An 18,703-nucleotide genomic window follows, 5' to 3' on the forward strand; every position below is an offset into this window, starting at 1 on the left:
TTGGTGTGCAGTGCTCTGTAGAGACGTTTTGAGGGTAGGAATTGAAACAGTTTATGTCCAGGAGGCAAGGGGGGCTAGTAAATATTTTCATTGCCCTCTTTTAGACTTGTGCAGTAATAATAATAATAATAACAACAACAACAACAACAACAATTTATTAGACTTGTATGCTGCCCCTCTCCGAAGACTCGGGGCGGCTCACAACAGCAATAAAACAGTACAATACAAATCTAAACTTTAACTAAAAACCCACTATCTTAAAAAACAATCAATATTATACAGTCACAACCACACATAACTCTTAATGGTCAGAGAGGGAGATACATTACAGTATACAGGTCCACAATGGAAGGCAGGTTGGCAGCAATTCTTTTTTCAGCAGTTCTGATTATCCTCTGAAGTCTGTGTTGGTACTTTAGTACTATACTGTAGTACAATTCAGTGTTGTACAGTGGTGTTCTTTTGCCAATTATTGTAGGTTTTAAACGGTCTTTAAACGGTTTTTTTATTTAGGTGTGCGAATATTTTAATACTACATGTCTTGTTCTTCTTTGTTTGTGAGCCGCCCAGAATCCTTAGGGAGTCGGGCGGCATACAAATGGAACTAACTATTTACTAAGTCTGCACTACTATTACTACTAGTTTTTTCCCATCATTCCTCTCACCCATTTCCTCCCACTTATGACTTTATGATGGTAACTTGTTGCTTGTATCCTTAAGAATTTTATTAATATTGTTTCCTCATTGCTTGTTTGACCCCTATGACAATCATTAAGTGTTGTACCTCATGATTCTTGACAAATGTATCTTTTTCTTTTATGTACACTGAGAGCATAAGCACCAAAGACAAATTCCTTGTGTGTGCAATCACACTTGGCCAATAAAGAATTCTATTCTAACTAACTAACTAACTAACTAACTAACTAACTAACTAACTAACTAACTAACTAACTAACTAACTAACTAACTAACTAACTAACTTTAAATTAAAATAAAATAAAAAATAAAATAAATAAACAGCCGCTCTCTCTGCGCTGCTGATGGAGGACGCGCCAATGAATCCCTCCGTCCCGAGATCATGTGCTTCCAGCCACCAGTGCGCTGCCAAAGAGGAAGTGCGGGTTGTTTTCGTCCGCTCGGTTCCTCTCCTGACGAAGATGAAAGGCGGCGGCAACGGCAACAACAGGAGCCGCCGTCGGCAAAGTTAAGCCCGAGCTCTCCGGCTCGAATCCCGGGCAGCGATGGAGGCCCTGGAATGGGACGCGCTGAGGAACGGCAGCCTCCTGCCTACCCTGAGCCCGGCTGTGCCTCCGTACGTGAAGCTGGGTCTCACCGTCGCCTACACCGTCTTTTACTCACTCCTCTTCCTCTTCATTTACCTCCAGCTCTGGCTGGTCCTGCACTACCGGCACAAGAGGTTTAGCTACCAGACGGTCTTTTTGTTTCTCTGCCTGCTCTGGGCTTCTCTACGGACGGTGCTTTTCTCCTTTTATTTCAAGGACTTCGTGGCCGCCAATTCCCTCAGCCCCTTCGCCTTTTGGCTCCTCTATTGCTTCCCGGTGTGCCTCCAGTTTTTCACCCTGACGCTTATGAACCTTTACTTCACCCAGGTAAGGGAGGGGTGGGACGGGCGGACGGACATTCCCGCGCTCGGGTGGCCGGACAGGCGCGGTGCTACGGCCGCGAATAGCTTACTTTAGATCATGGGTCCCCAAGCTTGGCTACTTTTAAGCCTGGAGGACTTCAACTCCCAGAATTCCCCAGCCAGCAGGAATTCTGGGAGTTGAAATCCTCCAGGCTTAAAAGTTGGCAAGCTTGGAGACTCCTGCTTTAGATACAGTCAGGAGGCTTCGTTTTAGTTAGATTGGCTTCATATGTTAGTTCTAACATGTTAGTTAGGCTTCATATGTTAGTTCTAACATGTTAGTTAGGCTTCATGTTAGTTCTAATATATTAGTTAGCCTTCATATGTTAATTCTAACACATTAGTTAAGCTTCATATAGTATTTCTAACGTTAGTTAGGCTTCATGTGTTAGTTCTAACATTAGGTAGTTAAGCTTAATATGTTAGTTCTAACATATTAGTTGGGCTTCATATATTATTAGTATATCCATCCTAAGATAAAACACAGGAAATAGTATAAGGGCAGACTAGATGGACCATGAGGTCTTTTTCTGCTGTCAGTCTTCTATGTTTCTATGTTTCTATTAGTTCTAACATGTTAGTTAAGCTTCATGTGTTAGTTCTAACATATTAGTTAGTTAGGCTTCATATGTTAGTTCTAACATGTTAGTTAAGCTTCATATGTTAGTTCTATCTAACCCCCCATTTATTGAAACTATTGTGGTAGCAGACCGTAAAAGTGGACATCTGGAGGAGAAGGAGGAGCTCTAATTTGTAGAGGAGAAGGTAGCAACAACAAAACACTTACTCAGCCAGTTGGACAGAACAGCTGATTTTTACAAGGTTTCACAATACAGCAGGAAATCTGGATCTTGGTTGCTCTGAAGAGGAGGAAGAGGGGGAAGGACAAATAAAAGATTTCTGGCCATTTAAAACTGAAGTGAGATTTTCCATCAAGCTTTGTTTTATCCACTCCTCTCCTCTTTCTCCTCACCAAAATGATACAGTTCGCAAATGGAGGTGTTATGTAGTGGTGTCTTTTATTTTTTTCCCCCTTGTTGTTAAGTGAGCAGTGATGATTTTATATGCAAAGGAAATCTTTTCTTGAATGCTGGCGTGGGTGCAAAATTTTGAAATGGGATCAGAGAAATAGGAAGTCTCAAAACTATTCTTAATAACAACATGCTCAGAGAGGCAGAAACCCTATTTTGCAGTGCTGTGTGAATAATTGAAAGGAGTCGTGAAAGAAACACATGTTGTACACTTTTAATGTTTGAAATACGTCAAATAAATGATAAGGAATGTGGATATTAAATTTAGTCTTTAGTAATAAATAAGCTTTGCTGAGATTTTTTTTTATAGAAACGAGCAAGGAAAAAGCATTACTGAAATTTTAAAGAGGTTAAGCAGAACATTTAAAATAGGAAGTAGGGAGAGGTCTCATTGAAGTTAAGCTTCAGTGCTTCATATTATAATGATTTATAACTTTTATTGTGATTGTGAACTTGGACCAGAATCACTTATTAAAAGTGCCTTAATATTCAAAGGTATACAAGTCTTTCATTACATGCAAATGAGATGGTTTTATTACTACTTTATTGAAAACAAGGACTTCCAAAAGTATTACACAGAAAACAATTATGTTTTGACATATTTTACTTCTTAGAGGATAAATTGAAAGAATATAGTCAGGTCACACATTGCATTAACACAAGGTTCGACAAACCCAGGCGCCTGGTCGCCAGTGGCGCCTAGAAAATGTTGTCTGGCGCCTAGAAGGGCGCTGCGGTGCCTCTGACCTCTCCGCTCCTGCCCGATGCCGCGGTTTCTGGCGCTCTCCTGCTGGGTCCCAAAGAAGGCAGGCAGGAAGGAGACCTCCATTCTTCGCGCCTTTTTCCCGCCTTCCTTCTTTGGGGCCCAGCAGGAGAGCGCCAGAAACCGCGGCATCGAGCAGGAACCGGGAGGTCGGAGGCACCGGCACGGCAGCGCCCGCCCAGCTGAAGGTTCCCTGTCGTCATCGGCAAGTGTCCTTTGGTTGCCCGGCGGGAGGGCACTGGCGGTGGGAGCGGGGGGGGGGGCGCGGCTGCAGCGGCACAGGCAGTCGCGGGGAGATGGCGGGGGGAGGGGGGCGGCTAAAGCGGCCCCGGGCACCGTTCCCTGTACGCTTTTCCAGGGGCGCGCAGGGAGCCGCGGCCACCCGCCCGCCTACCGGATTTCCCTCCGCGCGGCTGGGGAGGTGGATTCGCCGCCCCCGCCAGCCCGATCTCCCTCCAGTGGCTGGTGACGTAGTTCTACCGCCCTCGCCAGCCTGATCTCCCTCCGTGGGGGGGTGGGGGGCGACGAACCGACGACCGGGGGCTGTCCGTCCGTGTTGGGTGGTGCAGGGCAGGCACAGGCAGCCCCAGGGGAGAACAAGGGAGGGAGAGAAAGGAAAGAGAGAGTAAGGGAGGGAGAGAAAATTGAATGGAGGGAGAGAAAGAAAGAGTAAGAAGCAGAAAGGATAGAGAAAAAGGAAGAGAAAGGGAGGGGGAGAAAGGAAAGAGGGAGGAAGGGGGGGAGAGAAAATTGAATGAAGGAGGGAGAGAAAGAAAGAGTAAGAAGTAGAAAGGATAGAGAAAAAGGAAGAGAAAGGGAGGGAGAGAAAGGAAAGAGAGAGAAAGGGAGAGAAAGGGAGGGAGAGAAAATTGAATGAAGGAGGGAGAGAAAGAAAGAGTAAGAAGTAGAAAGGATAGAGAAAAAGGAAGAGAAAGGGAGGGAGAGAAAGGAAAGAGAGAGAAAGGGAGAGAAAGGGAGGGAGAGAAAATTGAATGAAGGAGGGAGAGAAAGAAAGAGTAAGAAGTAGAAAGGATAGAGAAAAAGGAAGAGAAAGGGAGGGGGAGAAAGGAAAGAGGGAGGAAGGGGGAGAGAAAGAAGATATGAAGGAGGGAGAAAAAGAAAGAGAGATAGGAAGGAAAGAGGGAGAGAAAGGAATGAGAGAGAAAGGGAGGGAGAGAAAGGGAATGAAAGAGGGAGAAGGGGTGAGAGATAGAAAGGATAGACAGAAAGGGAGAGAAAGGAAAGAGAGAAAGGGAGGGAGAGGAAGGAAAGAGATGAGAGAGGAAGGAGGAGACAGAGGGGGTGAAAGCGATGTCAGGTGGAGACTCGGCAAAAAACCAAGTTTGCTTAAAAAAAATTCTGGCTCCTAAATTTTTTGGCTGGCTCCTAGATTCTGAACAACTTTGTCGACCCCTGCATTAACAAATGGTTTGGATACTCTTTAGTGAACAAGTAACAAGTATTTAAATAGAATAACGCCAAAATATATAATACAAGTCAAACTGCTGTTCTTGCATGTTTATTTCACTGTAAATAATTCCCACTGAACATAATAGGAATTGATTCATTTAAAATTGTGATTCAAGGTAAACATGTTTAAGATTGCATTCCACTTACTATAGTCAAAAGATTCAGATAAATATCAGGTGACAAGTTCGACTTGTAAATCTGCCTGTTGCCACAGATTACCCCTTTAACTATTACACCTACATTGTCACATCAGACATGCATGGGCAAGTGTAAAAGGGAGGCAAGGTACACACTCTCAGTCCAGAGGCAACCTTTATCCAAATTAAAAGACAGGGTATGCCTCAGTGTGCCTTAAGTCCAGCCTGCTTGGTGTGAACAAGTTACCAAATGTTAATAAAACCTAGGAAATACTTGCACAACTGCTAAGAATTTCCTTTATACACATTGTTCGTTAACAGGACAGAAGAAACACTTTGAAAGAGCCACTGAAGTTATGCCAAGAAACATGAATAATTAACAAATTATTAATTGGCAGAAAAAGAGGCTGAGTCTTTCAATCTATCATGATGGACTTTTCCAATGTGGTGCCCCTGAGGTGTTGGATTTCAAATCCCATAATCCTTATACAAGTTTAAAACAGAATATTAGTCATTCTTGATTGATTCCTGTGACTTTAGGGCAGTGTTTCCCAACCTTGACAACTTGAAGATATCTGGACTTCAACTCCCAGAATTCCCCAGCCAGCATTCGCTGGCTGAGGAATTCTGAGAATTGAAGTCCAGATATCTTCAAGTACTCAAGGTTGGGAAACACTGCTTTAGCGACATGTCTATGTACTTTTCTTGGCAATGATATTGCAAGTTGTTTGCCATCTCATTCTTTCATAGTACATTTCAACTTCCCATTCTAGCCTACGGTTTCTGGGGTGTCCTGTTAGTCTTCTCTTCCAATACTAACTATGGCCAACCTGCTTAGCCCCCGTGTCCAGGCAAGGTTGGTGAAATGCTACTACAACCTATTGAGACAATGGTAATGGAAATGTGGCATCATGGAAGGAATGAAAGAAGCAAAGCTTTAAGATGTTCTTGCCTTTCAACTGTTTCTTGGGATCTCTGCGTCTATGACTGTTTATCTTAGTTGGGTTTATTTTAGATTTTGAACCATGATGGGCAGAGCTTAGGAGGAAGAAGTTGTAGGAAAAAAGTAGTGGAAGGCTGAATTATATCCTTTTTGAATCTTACTCTTGTCTCATAATTAACAGATTTCCAGAATAATAGAAGGAAGGGGCCTGGGAAGTTTTCTGGTCTTAGCTCAAGCAGGGGTTTCTATACCATTTCAGACAAACAAATAAAACTGACTGACAAAGTGGACAATACTGTACATTGAAAATTCCTGTGTGTATTACATATAATGTAGATCTACTCTGAAGTATGGTATTTTAAATACATTCAATAAATATAGCCCCTCTCCAACAAAATACAGTACTGAGGAAGCATAAACCTGTTTTCAAAATCACTGGCTCAGTTCACTTCCATATTCACATCCCCATCCATTCTACTTTAGGACTAGAATTTGGCTCACATGTTTTCCCACCTATATTAGGATTTATATTATCCACTCTATTACACATTTTGTGGCATGCATTGTATTGTCTCTGTTCTTTTGTCCTTTTTTGTCTTTTGTATACAATCTAATAGAAAGTGATGGGTGCGAACACTTTCTCTGTCATCTATGCAAATCATATGATTGCATTTTGATGCTTGGCAAAGAACACACTTTTACGGTTGTTTGCAGTGTCCTGTGGTCATATGACAAAGAATCAGATGATATTTTTGCTAGTTTCTGGTGTTTACTTCCAGTTTCTGGGCAAAAAACCTTCACCCATTGGAGAAAATGGATTGTTTAACCAGCACTGCATTCACTTAATGACCACTGCAAATAATGTTGAAAAATCACATACAATAACATGATGCCTTGACTTACGACTGCAAGAGATTAGATTAGATTTATTGGATTTATATGCCGCCCCTCTTCGTAGACTCGGGGCGGCTCACAACAATGGTAAAAAAAAATACATAGTAACAAATCTAATATTTAGCAATCTAAATTACAGTTTTAGGTTAAAAAATCCAAAAGAAACCCCAATATATAAAAAACAAGCAATAACCCATGATCATAAGTCCAGGTTCATTTACGCTCCTAAATTAAGGATTATCTGTCCTTGGATGGGAGATCAACAGGGAATATCAGGCTAGGCTAGGTTAAGAAATTGTAAAAAACATTTTGGAACAAAGCAATGGCAACTCACTTCTGGATTATAGCCAGGAAATCTTTCTGAATGTGTTCATTAATCAAGATTAATCTGAGAATGTTTCGACCTTTAAATGAATACTGTTTTATCAAATGCCTCCATTCCGTACATGAATGTTATTCTATGTTTTTAATCCTTATCTTTATTTTTATTTATTTTCTATTATTTTTTTTCACAGTACATCTATACATATACCATAATTCATTACAAAATATACAGCTATACATTTCTATTCAATAAAACATAAACCAACATTCTAATTTGCACCTTTTATACTTTTATTGCCTGCCTGTATTTCCCTTTATGTCATATCACTCCCTTCTCTTTATTTCTTTCTCTTCCTTCTACCTCTTCTTCTCTCCGGCTTTCCTACTTCCCTCCTCTCCCCTTTTCCCCTTCCTTCTCTACTTCCTCTACTCCCTCTTAACCCTTCCCTCTTAACCCTTCCATTTTATGGGTAACAGACAGTAACTAACATCCCAAATTCCATTTAATTAAGGGTGCAACTCTTAAACTTATTTTTTTCTGATATACATATACTAGAAAATAGAGAGAGAGAGAGAGAGAGAGAAAGAGAGGGATAGATATTTAGATAAATCGATCTTATATTTTCCTAGGTACTTAACTACATAAAACTGCCTCCTCAGCTACCTAATTTTGTTACCTGGATCTACCAACTTCAACTTTCTATCTTCTTCCAATTTAATCAATATTACTTATCTTCTATACATATTCATTTTCTAACCAATCATAAAATTTCCACCATTGTAATATTTAGAGTCTTTCTTATCTTTAATTTTCATTTGTCAATCTACTCATTTTCAGACAATCCAGTATTTTTAAAATTACCTCCCCTTCAGAAGGGTTTTTTGTTGCTTTCCATTTTCGCACAAATGCCATTCTACCTGCTGTAATTATACGAATAATTAAATATGTATTTTGAAGACAATCATGATGGCTCATCTGTTTCTGAAAGTGTTGTCAGGATAGAAGTGTTCAACACTTAATTGTGTGTGATAGCTATAAGATATAATTTCCCAAAGCACCATCCTAAAACAGCTGGGGAAAGGAAGGGAACATTCAGGAAAATAGTATAATGGAGATGGGTTGAGAAGAGCATATATGCAATAAAGTGGATCAGCACAACAACAACAACAATAATAATAATAATAATTTATTAGATTTGTATGCCGCCCCTCTCCGAGGACTCGGAGCGGCTCACAACAGACAATACAAAATACAAATCCAATATTAAAAAACAATATTTAAAACCCTTATTAAGAAACAATCATGCGATCAAAACAAATCAAACATAAAGCGGAACAACCGAGGGCCAAGCCAATTGATTGTAAAGATTGGCCCAAGATTGTAAAGATTATACAGTATTAAAAAAGAATGGACTATTTGTCACTTCTCATTGTCCGATTCTTAGTAAGCTGTGAATTGGAATTATTTTATTTATTTTTATGTATTTATTATTATACTTCTATGTGCCCATCTCATTGAGTCGACCCTAGGAGGTTTATAGTCATACAATTAAAATACAATGTAAAACATTAAAAAGAATAAGAACCATACATTTAAGGTGCAGATTTTAGGGGGGGGGGAGAGAGAGAGGATTATTTAGTTATTTTACCAACTGGGGAAATGTCAGCGCCAGAATTATCATTCAAGCATATTGAAGGAAAATTCTGAGAAGAGTGTTGTCTCTACAAAAATATACCACTCTGAATGTTCTTATTAACCATGATTAATAATTATGAGTAATAGATTGTCTGTTTGTTTCTGAAATATGTGTCAGATCTAAGTAGACTCAACTCCAAAACTTCCTCAAACGTCGATGAGATTTCTAATGGCTGAAAGCTACAAATCTGAAGGGAGACGAGTTTGAGGAAGCTTGTGCTACAACGATACACGGAAGGGAAACTACAATTTCTGAGAAGAAATTGAACATGGGAAATAAATAAAATTATATTATTATCTTTTTTATTTTTTTAATTAAAATTTTACCATAACAACAGTACAAAAGGCAAAACAAACATAGAACATAAAAATGGGTTCTATACATCCCCTCTTTTTATCAGAATTTATTTTCGGAGCTTTAAATCCTATGTCAAATACTTATACCTTTACAACATTTCTAATATATTTTTTGCATGCCATAGTTATCTTATATTTACATTATTGTGTTCTGTTCACTTTATTGCTTCAGTTTTAGATTATTCTTTCTATTTGCATGTAATTTAGTTTCATTCATTGTTTTTTTCCCTAACCAGTTGTAGAATTTGTCCCATATTATATAAAACTCTGATTCTTCCTGCCCCTATGACAGATCTAAGTAGACTCAAGATATGTAGCCTTCAACTCCAAAACTTCCTCAAACATTGATGAGATTTCTAGTGGCTGAAAGATACAAATCTAAAGAGAGACCAGTTTGAGAAAGCTGGTGCCACAAAGATGGATGGAAGGGAAACTGCAATTTCTGAGAAGAAATTGAATATGGGAAATAAATAAAATTATATCATTATCTTATTTCTTATAGTGCCAAAGTTATATGTATGACCTATTTGAATATGCCCTGCTCCTACTTTTGATATGTTATATAATGCAACTCTGAAAAAAGATTATGATCCCTTTGAGGGTTTTTTTTAAAGGAAAGAAGGATGAAATATTTCCTTTGTTTAAAAAGAACTGAGCAGTAGAGTATCCATCTGCTTGTAGCTAACAGAATCTCCTCCGCACGAATCCCAGCGACCAGTTAGGTCCCACAGAGTGGGCCTTCTCCGGGTCCTGTCGATTAAACAATGTCGTCTGGCAGGACCCAGGGGAAGAGCCTTCTCTGTGGCGGCCCCGACCCTCTGGAATCAGCTCCCCCCTGAGATCAGGATTGCCCCCATCCTCCTTGCCTTTCATAAGCTCCTTAAAACCCACCTCTGTCGTCAGGCATGGGGGAACTGAGACATCTTCCCCAGGCCTATATAATTTGTGTATGGTATGTTGTGTGTATGTTTTTTAAATTATGGGTTTTTAGCTCTTTGAAATATTAGATTTGTATTTTACATTGTTCTTTGTTATTGCTGTGAGCCGCCCCGAGTCTACGGAGAGGGGCGGCATACAAATTTAATAAATAAATAAATAAAAATAATCTACAAGCAAAAAGCTAAAGATAGTGAAGTCCCATGCAGTAGTCAATAGGGGTCGATGACAATCATGGAAGCAAGCATTGGTGCTTTTCTGACCTGCATGAGACTCATTTGGCCCATTCCGCTCTGAATCTTCGGAGAGGGGCGGCATACAAGTCTAATAAATTATTATTATTGACCATTTCTCTGACCTTAACACGGGACAGCACCAGTAGTGGGTTTCACTCACCTTTGCTACCAATTCGGGAATGGGAGCATGTGCTTTGCATGTGTGCAACACTTCTGCGCATGCGCACAGCATTTGTGATGACATCTGGGTGGGTGGGCAGAGCCTGATGCCACTGCTACCGGTTCGCCCAAACCGGTGTGAACCAGTAGCATCCCACCACTGTACGGACCTGGTCTGAGAGATCATCAAGCAATCCCAGGGTGGTGGGCTGGACTGGAAAGTTGAAAAGAACTCCAGAGGAAGATAAGTGGCAAAAATGCCAAGAAATTAAATGGCCGAATCCAAGCAATTCCTACAATTTGAACTCAGTCTGAGATAGTGTTTCCTATTTTAATCTTGGAGTATAAGCAGTCAGACCACAATAGAATTAATAGATACGTTAGAACAGGCGTCCCCAAACCCCAGGTCACAGCCCACTACTGGGCCATGAAGTATTCAAAATTGGGCTGCCCAAAGTAGTAGCTGAGCGCTCACAAATGTGCATTTTCCCTTGCGCGAGCAGTTGGCGAGCACCCGTGTGCTTACCAATCACTTGCCTGGAACCATCTGTTGTGAGTCACTCCGAGTCTTTGGAGAGGGGCGGCATACAAGTCTAATAAATTATTATTATTATTATTACTACTATTATTATTATTATTACTATTATTATTATTATTATTATTATTATTATTATTATTATTATTATTATTTATTAATTATCTCCTGTCCCCCCCTCTCCTGCAGCAGTCTGCAATGCCGGAAAGGTTGGGGAACTATGGAGTAGAACACAAGCACTATTACAGAATTGTTTCCTTTCAAAAGAACCTGTCCTTGAATGGATGATCATAGTTATTTTATTTATTTTTTTGCTTGGTTGCTTTGATTATATAAAAAGCTACTTTCACTTCACTGCAAGGGTTTTTTATTTTGTCCAGGATAAGATATACAGTATATATTTCCTGTAAACACACTGATGAATAAAATTATGCTGCCACATAGAATATTGTCTATTTGCAAATTTGAAAGCCAGAAGTGCAGGATGTGGCCAAGTCATCCATCTGAAATATAATGAACTCACAGCCAGCCCTCCTATTTATTGCATGTTTAATAACACAGTCTCGTTTTCTTACAGGTGATTTTCAAAGCTAAATCTAAATACTCACCAGAATTACTTAAATACAGGTAAAGACATATTTCCACCATGAATGAAGGAAAAAAAGCAGTTGCATACTATTGGGACATGTTTTATTTTGTTTCTAGGAATAAAAACATGCCCATGTATTTCTGAATCTGCCCATTTGCTGTATATGAATAATCCTGGCAGCTAACAACAGTTACCATAAAATACATATTAATAACTCGAAAAACAAATACAAACCAAGTTAAAAATAGACAAAATACAATAGCTGGGCACCATAAGAAACTTAAACTTATATTGGGCTCCTTACCATCCTATGCAAATACCTGCAGGGAGAATCAGGTATTCACAGACTTCAGGAAGATTAAGAGGGTTTGGGCCTTCTAGATCTTTGAGGGGGAGGGGGAGGCTATTCCATGATGGGCAAGCAAGCTTAATTACTTTTAATAATTAAAATTGTATTTAATTTCTAATAATTTATTGAGAAAATTTAGTTAAGATTCAGCTACGGTGCTTTGTGCAAGCCAAGTTTGTGATTGGTCACTTTAGAAATGAGAAGATACAGTCCAGTGTAATCCTGAAAATTCAATGATGGGAAATTTGGATCACAGAATCAAGGCTCTAAAACTATTTTATAATAGAGGGCATATAATGCATTTCTGGGGGAAACTGAGCAACACAAAGCCTTTTTTCAAGCAGCTTGGAATCTCAGCACACCTGGAAGATACCAATTTTGGGAAGACTGATTTAGTATTGTACTAATATTTGATAAAAAATAATAATTGCAAAATTAATACCATTTTCCCTCTCCTTGCTTAGGTTACCCCTCTACTTGGTGTCTTTCATGGTCAGTCTACTTTTCCTGCTGGTGAATTTAACATGTGCTGTGCTTGTGAAATTAGAAAATTCAGAAAGGAAGATAATTGTATTGGTCAGGGTTGCTATAAATGACACCCTGTTTGTACTCTGTGCCATCTCACTCTCCGTTTGTCTCTACAAGATTTCCAAAATGTCCTTAGCAAATATTTACTTGGAATCCAAGGTAAAGTACACCTTTGGGCTTTTTTGTGTGTTTTGTATGTGTTTTGTTTAGTATGGGGAAACCATGTTCTGCCCTGTACGTGTTTTGTTTAGTATGGGGAAACCATGTTCTGCCCTGTATGTGTTTTGTTTAGTATGGGGAAACCATGTTCTGCCCTGTATGAGTTTTGTTTAGTATGGGGAAACCATGTTCTGCCCTGTATGTGTTTTGTTTAGTATGGGGAAACCATGTTCTGCCCTGTATGTGTTTTGTTTAGTATGGGGAAACCATGTTCTGCCCTGTATGTGTTTTGTTTAGTATGGGGAAACCATGTTCTGCCCTGTATGTGTTTTGTTTAGTATGGGGAAACCATGTTCTGCCCTGTATGTGTTTTGTTTAGTATGGGGAAACCATGTTCTGCCCTGTATGTGTTTTGTTTAGTATGGGGAAACCATGTTCTGCCCCTGTCCACAAAGAACACAGCACACACAAATTCTGTCCAAACCTAAATTAAAGATTGCTAATGAGCTTTCTTAGTAGCCGGCAAACACAAATACAGTGTAAAACAGTCTTAGCTGAACACCGGGTGTTAATTCAACTTGATTAACAGCCAGCAGGAGTCTGTGAAATAATAAATCAACTCTGAGCAAACAGTCTTGGAGATATCAGGAAGCTTACAATGGTTGGCAAAATGCCCAGAAGCAATTTGCAAGAAGAATGCCAAGAGAAAGAACTAGAGCCGAGCAGACAGTTCTAATTCAATTCAATTCAATTCAATTCAATTTATTAGATTTGTATGCCGCCCCTCTCCGAAGACTCGGGGCGGCTCACAACAAAGATAAAAACAATATTACAATGGCACAAATCTAATATTAAAAATAACTAAAAACCCTATCATAATTAAAAACCAAACAGCACATACACACCAAACATAAATAATAATGAGCCTGGGGGAAGATGTCTCAAATCCCCTATGCCTGGCAGTATAGGTGGGTCTTAAGTAGTTTATGAAAGGCAAGGAGGGTGGGGGCAGTTCTAGTCTCCGGGGGGAGTTGATTCCAGAGGGCCAGGGCCACCACAGAGAAGGCTCTTCCCCTGGGGCCCGCCAGACGACATTGTTTAGTCGACGGGACCCGGAGAAGGCCAACTCTGTAAATTCAAGACATGAAGGCACATGAACAAATGTTGTTTCCTGCAAATTGCTATCTGCGTCATCATCCCTTAAATAAGCTAGGGGAATGGCCATTTGGCCCCAAAGTTACTCTCGAGGAGACCTCCTCCTGAGGAACGACTCCTGCCTTTTGGCACTGAGTCCTCTCCAGCTCCTTACTGTCCAACTCGGGTGCCAGCTACACAGGCCGCTGACGCATGACCACATCAGCCTCTTCTCTGTCGGGATCCGCTACCAGCTGCAAGGACTGCTGGTGGGCCACAACAGACCTTTCCAATGTAGATAAGTGAATGGTATCTTGTTCAAGAAGGGAAGGATTTTTCTTCAGTGTCTAATCAAGATTAGTGGGGGTGAATCCAATTAATAGTTTATTTTATTTCTTTATAAAGTTATAAAGTTTATGTTTGTAATCAGTTTAAAGGCAGTAGCTAACCACCTTTGAAAATGTAAAAAAAACACGGACTTCTCTATGTATTTGACAGGAGTCCTGACTATCTTGATGACACATATATGTACATCAGGGGTGGGTTCCAGATTCTGCTTCTGCCAGTTTGCTCAGGAATGTGCTGTGCTGGCGGGCGTGCTTTGTGCACGCACACATGCACAGTACTAAAAAGATTCTGTGCATGTGCAGAAGCAAAAAACAAGATGGCGCCTACAGCACCGCCGAGAGAACCAGTTTGGGGGCATGGCAGGCCTGGATCGCTACCGATGCCAGCAACCCAGACCGCCAAAATACTAACAGTTCTATAGAATCGGTCCAAATTGATAGGAACCCACCTCTGATGCACATATGATACACAATCCATTACGAATTTTATCTAACCAGCTAAAATAATTACATCCCATTTAAACACCTCTAAAGACCTCTAAATGTCCTGAGTAAAAATAAACCTTTTAAACTTTAACAAAAGAAGGGACTCATTGCCAATAGTCTTGTTCTATTATCTAGATCAGTGTTTTTCAACCAGGTGTGCCGCGAAGCTCAGAGAGAAAGAAAGCAAGAGAGAGAGAAAGAAAGAGAGAAAGAAAGCAAAAGAGAAAGAAAGCAAGAGAGAGAGAGAAAGAAAGAGAGCTAAAAAGAGAGAGAGAGAGAAAGAGAACAAGAGAAAGAAAGCAAGAGAGAGATAGAGAAAACAAAAGAAAGAGAGATAAAGAGATAGAGAGAAAGAGAGAGAAAGCAAGAGAGAGAGAAAGAGGGAGGGAAGGAGAGAAAAAGAAAGACATAGAGGGAGGTAGGGAGGGAGAGAGAAAGAGGAAGGAAGGAAGAGAAAGAAAGAGGGATGGAGAGAGAAAGAAAGAGGAAGGAAGGGAGAGAAAGAGGGAGGGAGAAAGAAATAGAGTGAAGGGGAGGAAGAGAGAGAGAGAGATTTTTTTTGTCCAAACTTTTTTTAGGCCCCTCCCCCCCCCGCTCAATGTGCCCCAGGGTTTCATAAATGTAAAAAATGTGCCGCGGCTCAAAAAAGGTTGAAAATCACTGATCTAGATTACCTTGGCAACTTGAAGATATCTGGACTTCAACTCCCAGAATTCCCCAGCCAGCATTTGCTGACTGGCGAATTTTGGGAGTTGAAGTCCAAATATCTTCAAGTTGCCACTGATCTAGATCTAAGGAAAAAGCCAACTTAGTTGTTAAAAGATGGGATATTCTGACCTTCAGTTTATTGTAAAATATCAGAATTATTTTGTTCATATTGGCATAGGAACATCCAGGATCACACTGTTATTTCCAATTCTCCACAAGCAAACTTATAGCAAAATTAAACACATTCCACACACAACATGTAGAGGTAGTCCTTGGCTTACGACCACAATTGAGCACAAAATTGCTCTGAGTTTTGCCCCATTTTATGAACTTTCTTGCCATAGTTATTACGTGAATCACTGCAGTTGTTAAGCTAGTAACATGATTGAAAAGCGAATCTGGCTTCCCCATGATTTTGCTTGTTAGGTCACAAAAAATGATCACATGACCTTGAGACACAGTAACGGTCTTAAAAGTATGAGCCAATTGTCAAGCATCTGAATTTTGATCACATGACCATGGGAATGCTGCAAAGGTCGTAACTGTGAAAAATGATCATAAGTCACTATCAGTGCCATTGTAACTTTGAATGGTCACTAAATGAACTGTTGTAAGTAAAGAGTTACCCGTATTGAAAAAAAATTATCTGAAAATGCAGCTGTTTTCCTGTGGATACATTCTTGAGAATTTGTTCTGCTTAGATTGTGCTGAAACAACATATAAATGTGAATAGTAGTCAGGAAACCTATTCTTTGAATTATAAACTTCACTTTGTCCAATATTGACGAACGGCATTTTTCATACTAATCTGTATAATATTTGCCTTTAAAAAAATCACCAATTTGTCTAGCATAATAAATCAATGTAATATAATCAAAGCTGCCAAAATAAACATAATCATACCAAATTTTTCCAAAGACCTAGCTCAGAAGTCAGCAATCTTTAAACGTGGGTGGCATTATTGTTTGATTTTTCATTGCATCGAGGAAGCAAAATAAAATTTTTCATGTTAAAATGTTTGAAACATTCCGAGTGACCCAAATCTAGAATGCAGAGAGATTTTATGAGATGTGCATATGTCTCAACTTTTCAGAAATTTTATAAGTGGGCAGAACATTCTGGTATTTCAGATACCATGATCTGGCATTTTCAACATCCTCTGTCCAATCAGATGATTGGAGGACCACAGTTTAAGACTGGGAACAATAATAAACTTCCACCTGTCACTTCTCAGCAGCTAACCAAAGACTGTATTATCTTTCTCATTTCCATCACTGAAGATTTAATGAAGGAATAAGTGGACAAAAGAGGCTTTAGAAACGATTAAGCAGACTGCTTATATTCTTACTTGGAATGAAGTCAGGCTCTTTATGTTTTAACACTGAGAATGCTATTGGTTTATTCCCTGAGATTTTATTCTTTCCAAAAGGTTGTATAAAGCTGGAGAAAAAAGTGTCTTTTTTTCAAAGAATTTTTTCAAAGAACCCTTGGTTCTTTCTATTTTGGGGTGGGTGGGTGGTTGTTTGTTTTTCTCTCCAGGGGTAATATAGGAGCTAATTGTCTTTCATTAAGGAAATTTCCCTTTAATTAAATTATCTTCCTATCCTTCATATTGCAATATTCTCTTATTAGAAATGCTCTAATTTATGCCCTACAGTGGTACCTCGAGATACGAGTTTGATTCGTTCCGGACCTGGGCTCTTAAGTCGAGCAGCTCTTATCTCGAACGACTTTTCCCCATAGGAATTAATGTAAATAATTTTAATTGGTTCCAGCCCTCAAAAAACTCACAAAGTTAGTCTAAATTATGCAGAAAGACATGTTTTTAATGAAGAAATGTACATGTACATATAAATGAATAATGAAGTTTCTTTCACTTAACTTGTAAACTTTCTTAAACTTTTAAATTTACATATGTTCAACTTCTCCGTACTGAAGGAGCGGGTCCAGCAGTCACATGGGTTGCTCATGTCCAATCCGGTGGAACTGAGCCTAGTATTAAAAAAGCTTGCCGGATCCGCCCCTTCCCCAGAATTCGCTCAGTTCGCATATCCTGCGGTTGTATTGTGAATGCTCGTTCAACATTCTAACACCTTCCCTTCGACCTTTCCTTCAAAAAAGTAGTAAGATTTATTGTCTTTATTCAATTACTTGCACTATTTGCGCCAGCCGTTTTTAAAAGGAAAAAAAAATAAAAAGCGGCTAGGCTTTTTTACTTGGGAGAAGTTGCGGTTTCGTTTTCCCCCGGCGGTTTTGCCGGTTACGATTCCTGCGGCCGCTTGTGGATTCTTCTAATCCCTTGGCCTGGAGGTCCTGGTGCAAGTATTTATTATTGGATTATTGCTTAATTATTGTATAAAAATATATTTAAGGGCTTATAAAATACCTCCTGCGGAGTGGGACGCCTTTAGTCTCCTGGACTTAGTCGATCGCTTTTCCCCTTAAGAAATTCTACGAAGCGATTTTTTGGCGCGAAGGCCTTCGCGCCCTTTCTTAAAATATCTAGGCCTCTCGTGTTGGCCTTCTGCCAGCCGCGTAGGCCTCAGTCCACCGCGTGGATCCGGGAGCGGGCCTTGGGGGTCCCAGGCTAAATTCTCCACCGGCCTAGCCTCCAACCAGAGTGCCTTGGTTTTACTTAATTGCAAAGTTTAGGGAGGCTGGCCCCGCTGGATTTGGGGGCACGAACTCTGGGTTTGCCCAGATTGTCCTCACGTTTCAGCAGCTTCGAGGCCTCGAAGCAGGATCCATTCCTCTTGGGAAGTCCTTGAAATCTTCTCCTTATAATTTAATTATTGGCTCAGCCTTGTCTTCTGTTAATTGTCAGACTATGGCTACCTTTCCCAAGAGAGGCACAACTAAAGGTCCCAGAGAGGCCAGGCCTACAGGCGATGAGATTACTAGTATCCCCCAGGCCTCTTCCTCCTCTTCTCCAGGGGCCCGCCCCTCGACCAAGGTCACCAGGGCCGAGAAGAGAAGGGACCTAGCCCTACAAAAGATTCATGATAAATCAGCAAAACGTTTGAAAGTGCAGGCCCAAGTAATCAGTAGTCAAGACCCACCAGAGGCCTCTAGCCTGCCTCCTTCTGGGGTCCCTGTGTTATCTCTGGATGAGCCAAACCTAGACAGACCCCAACCTAACCTATGGGGCATAGGTCCAGAGGAACCAGATATTATGGAAGATTCCCCCCAGCCAGGATCCTCCCAGGCCTTTAGGGATTCTTCTGCCATTTCTGCTGATATTTCCAGTTTACCTCCTGAGTTCCAATCTATTTTTGCT

General features: G+C 40.2%; 1 protein-coding gene across 1 annotated transcript in view; it reads left to right on the forward strand.

Moving 5' to 3' along the window:
- The first annotated feature begins 1,033 nt into the window (after positions 1–1,033).
- Positions 1,034–18,703, forward strand: part of GPR137B (G protein-coupled receptor 137B) — a 34,572-nt gene continuing 16,902 nt past the window's right edge. Inside the window, exons 1-3 of the mRNA XM_070733994.1 lie at positions 1,034–1,610; positions 11,704–11,753; positions 12,529–12,751. Coding sequence (XP_070590095.1) covers positions 1,242–1,610; positions 11,704–11,753; positions 12,529–12,751 — 642 coding nt within the window. The 5' untranslated portion in view covers positions 1,034–1,241. The remainder of the gene's footprint in view (positions 1,611–11,703; positions 11,754–12,528; positions 12,752–18,703) is intronic.

Source organism: Erythrolamprus reginae, chromosome 1 (assembly GCF_031021105.1).
Source record: "Erythrolamprus reginae isolate rEryReg1 chromosome 1, rEryReg1.hap1, whole genome shotgun sequence".
Lineage (NCBI taxonomy): Eukaryota > Metazoa > Chordata > Lepidosauria > Squamata > Dipsadidae > Erythrolamprus > Erythrolamprus reginae.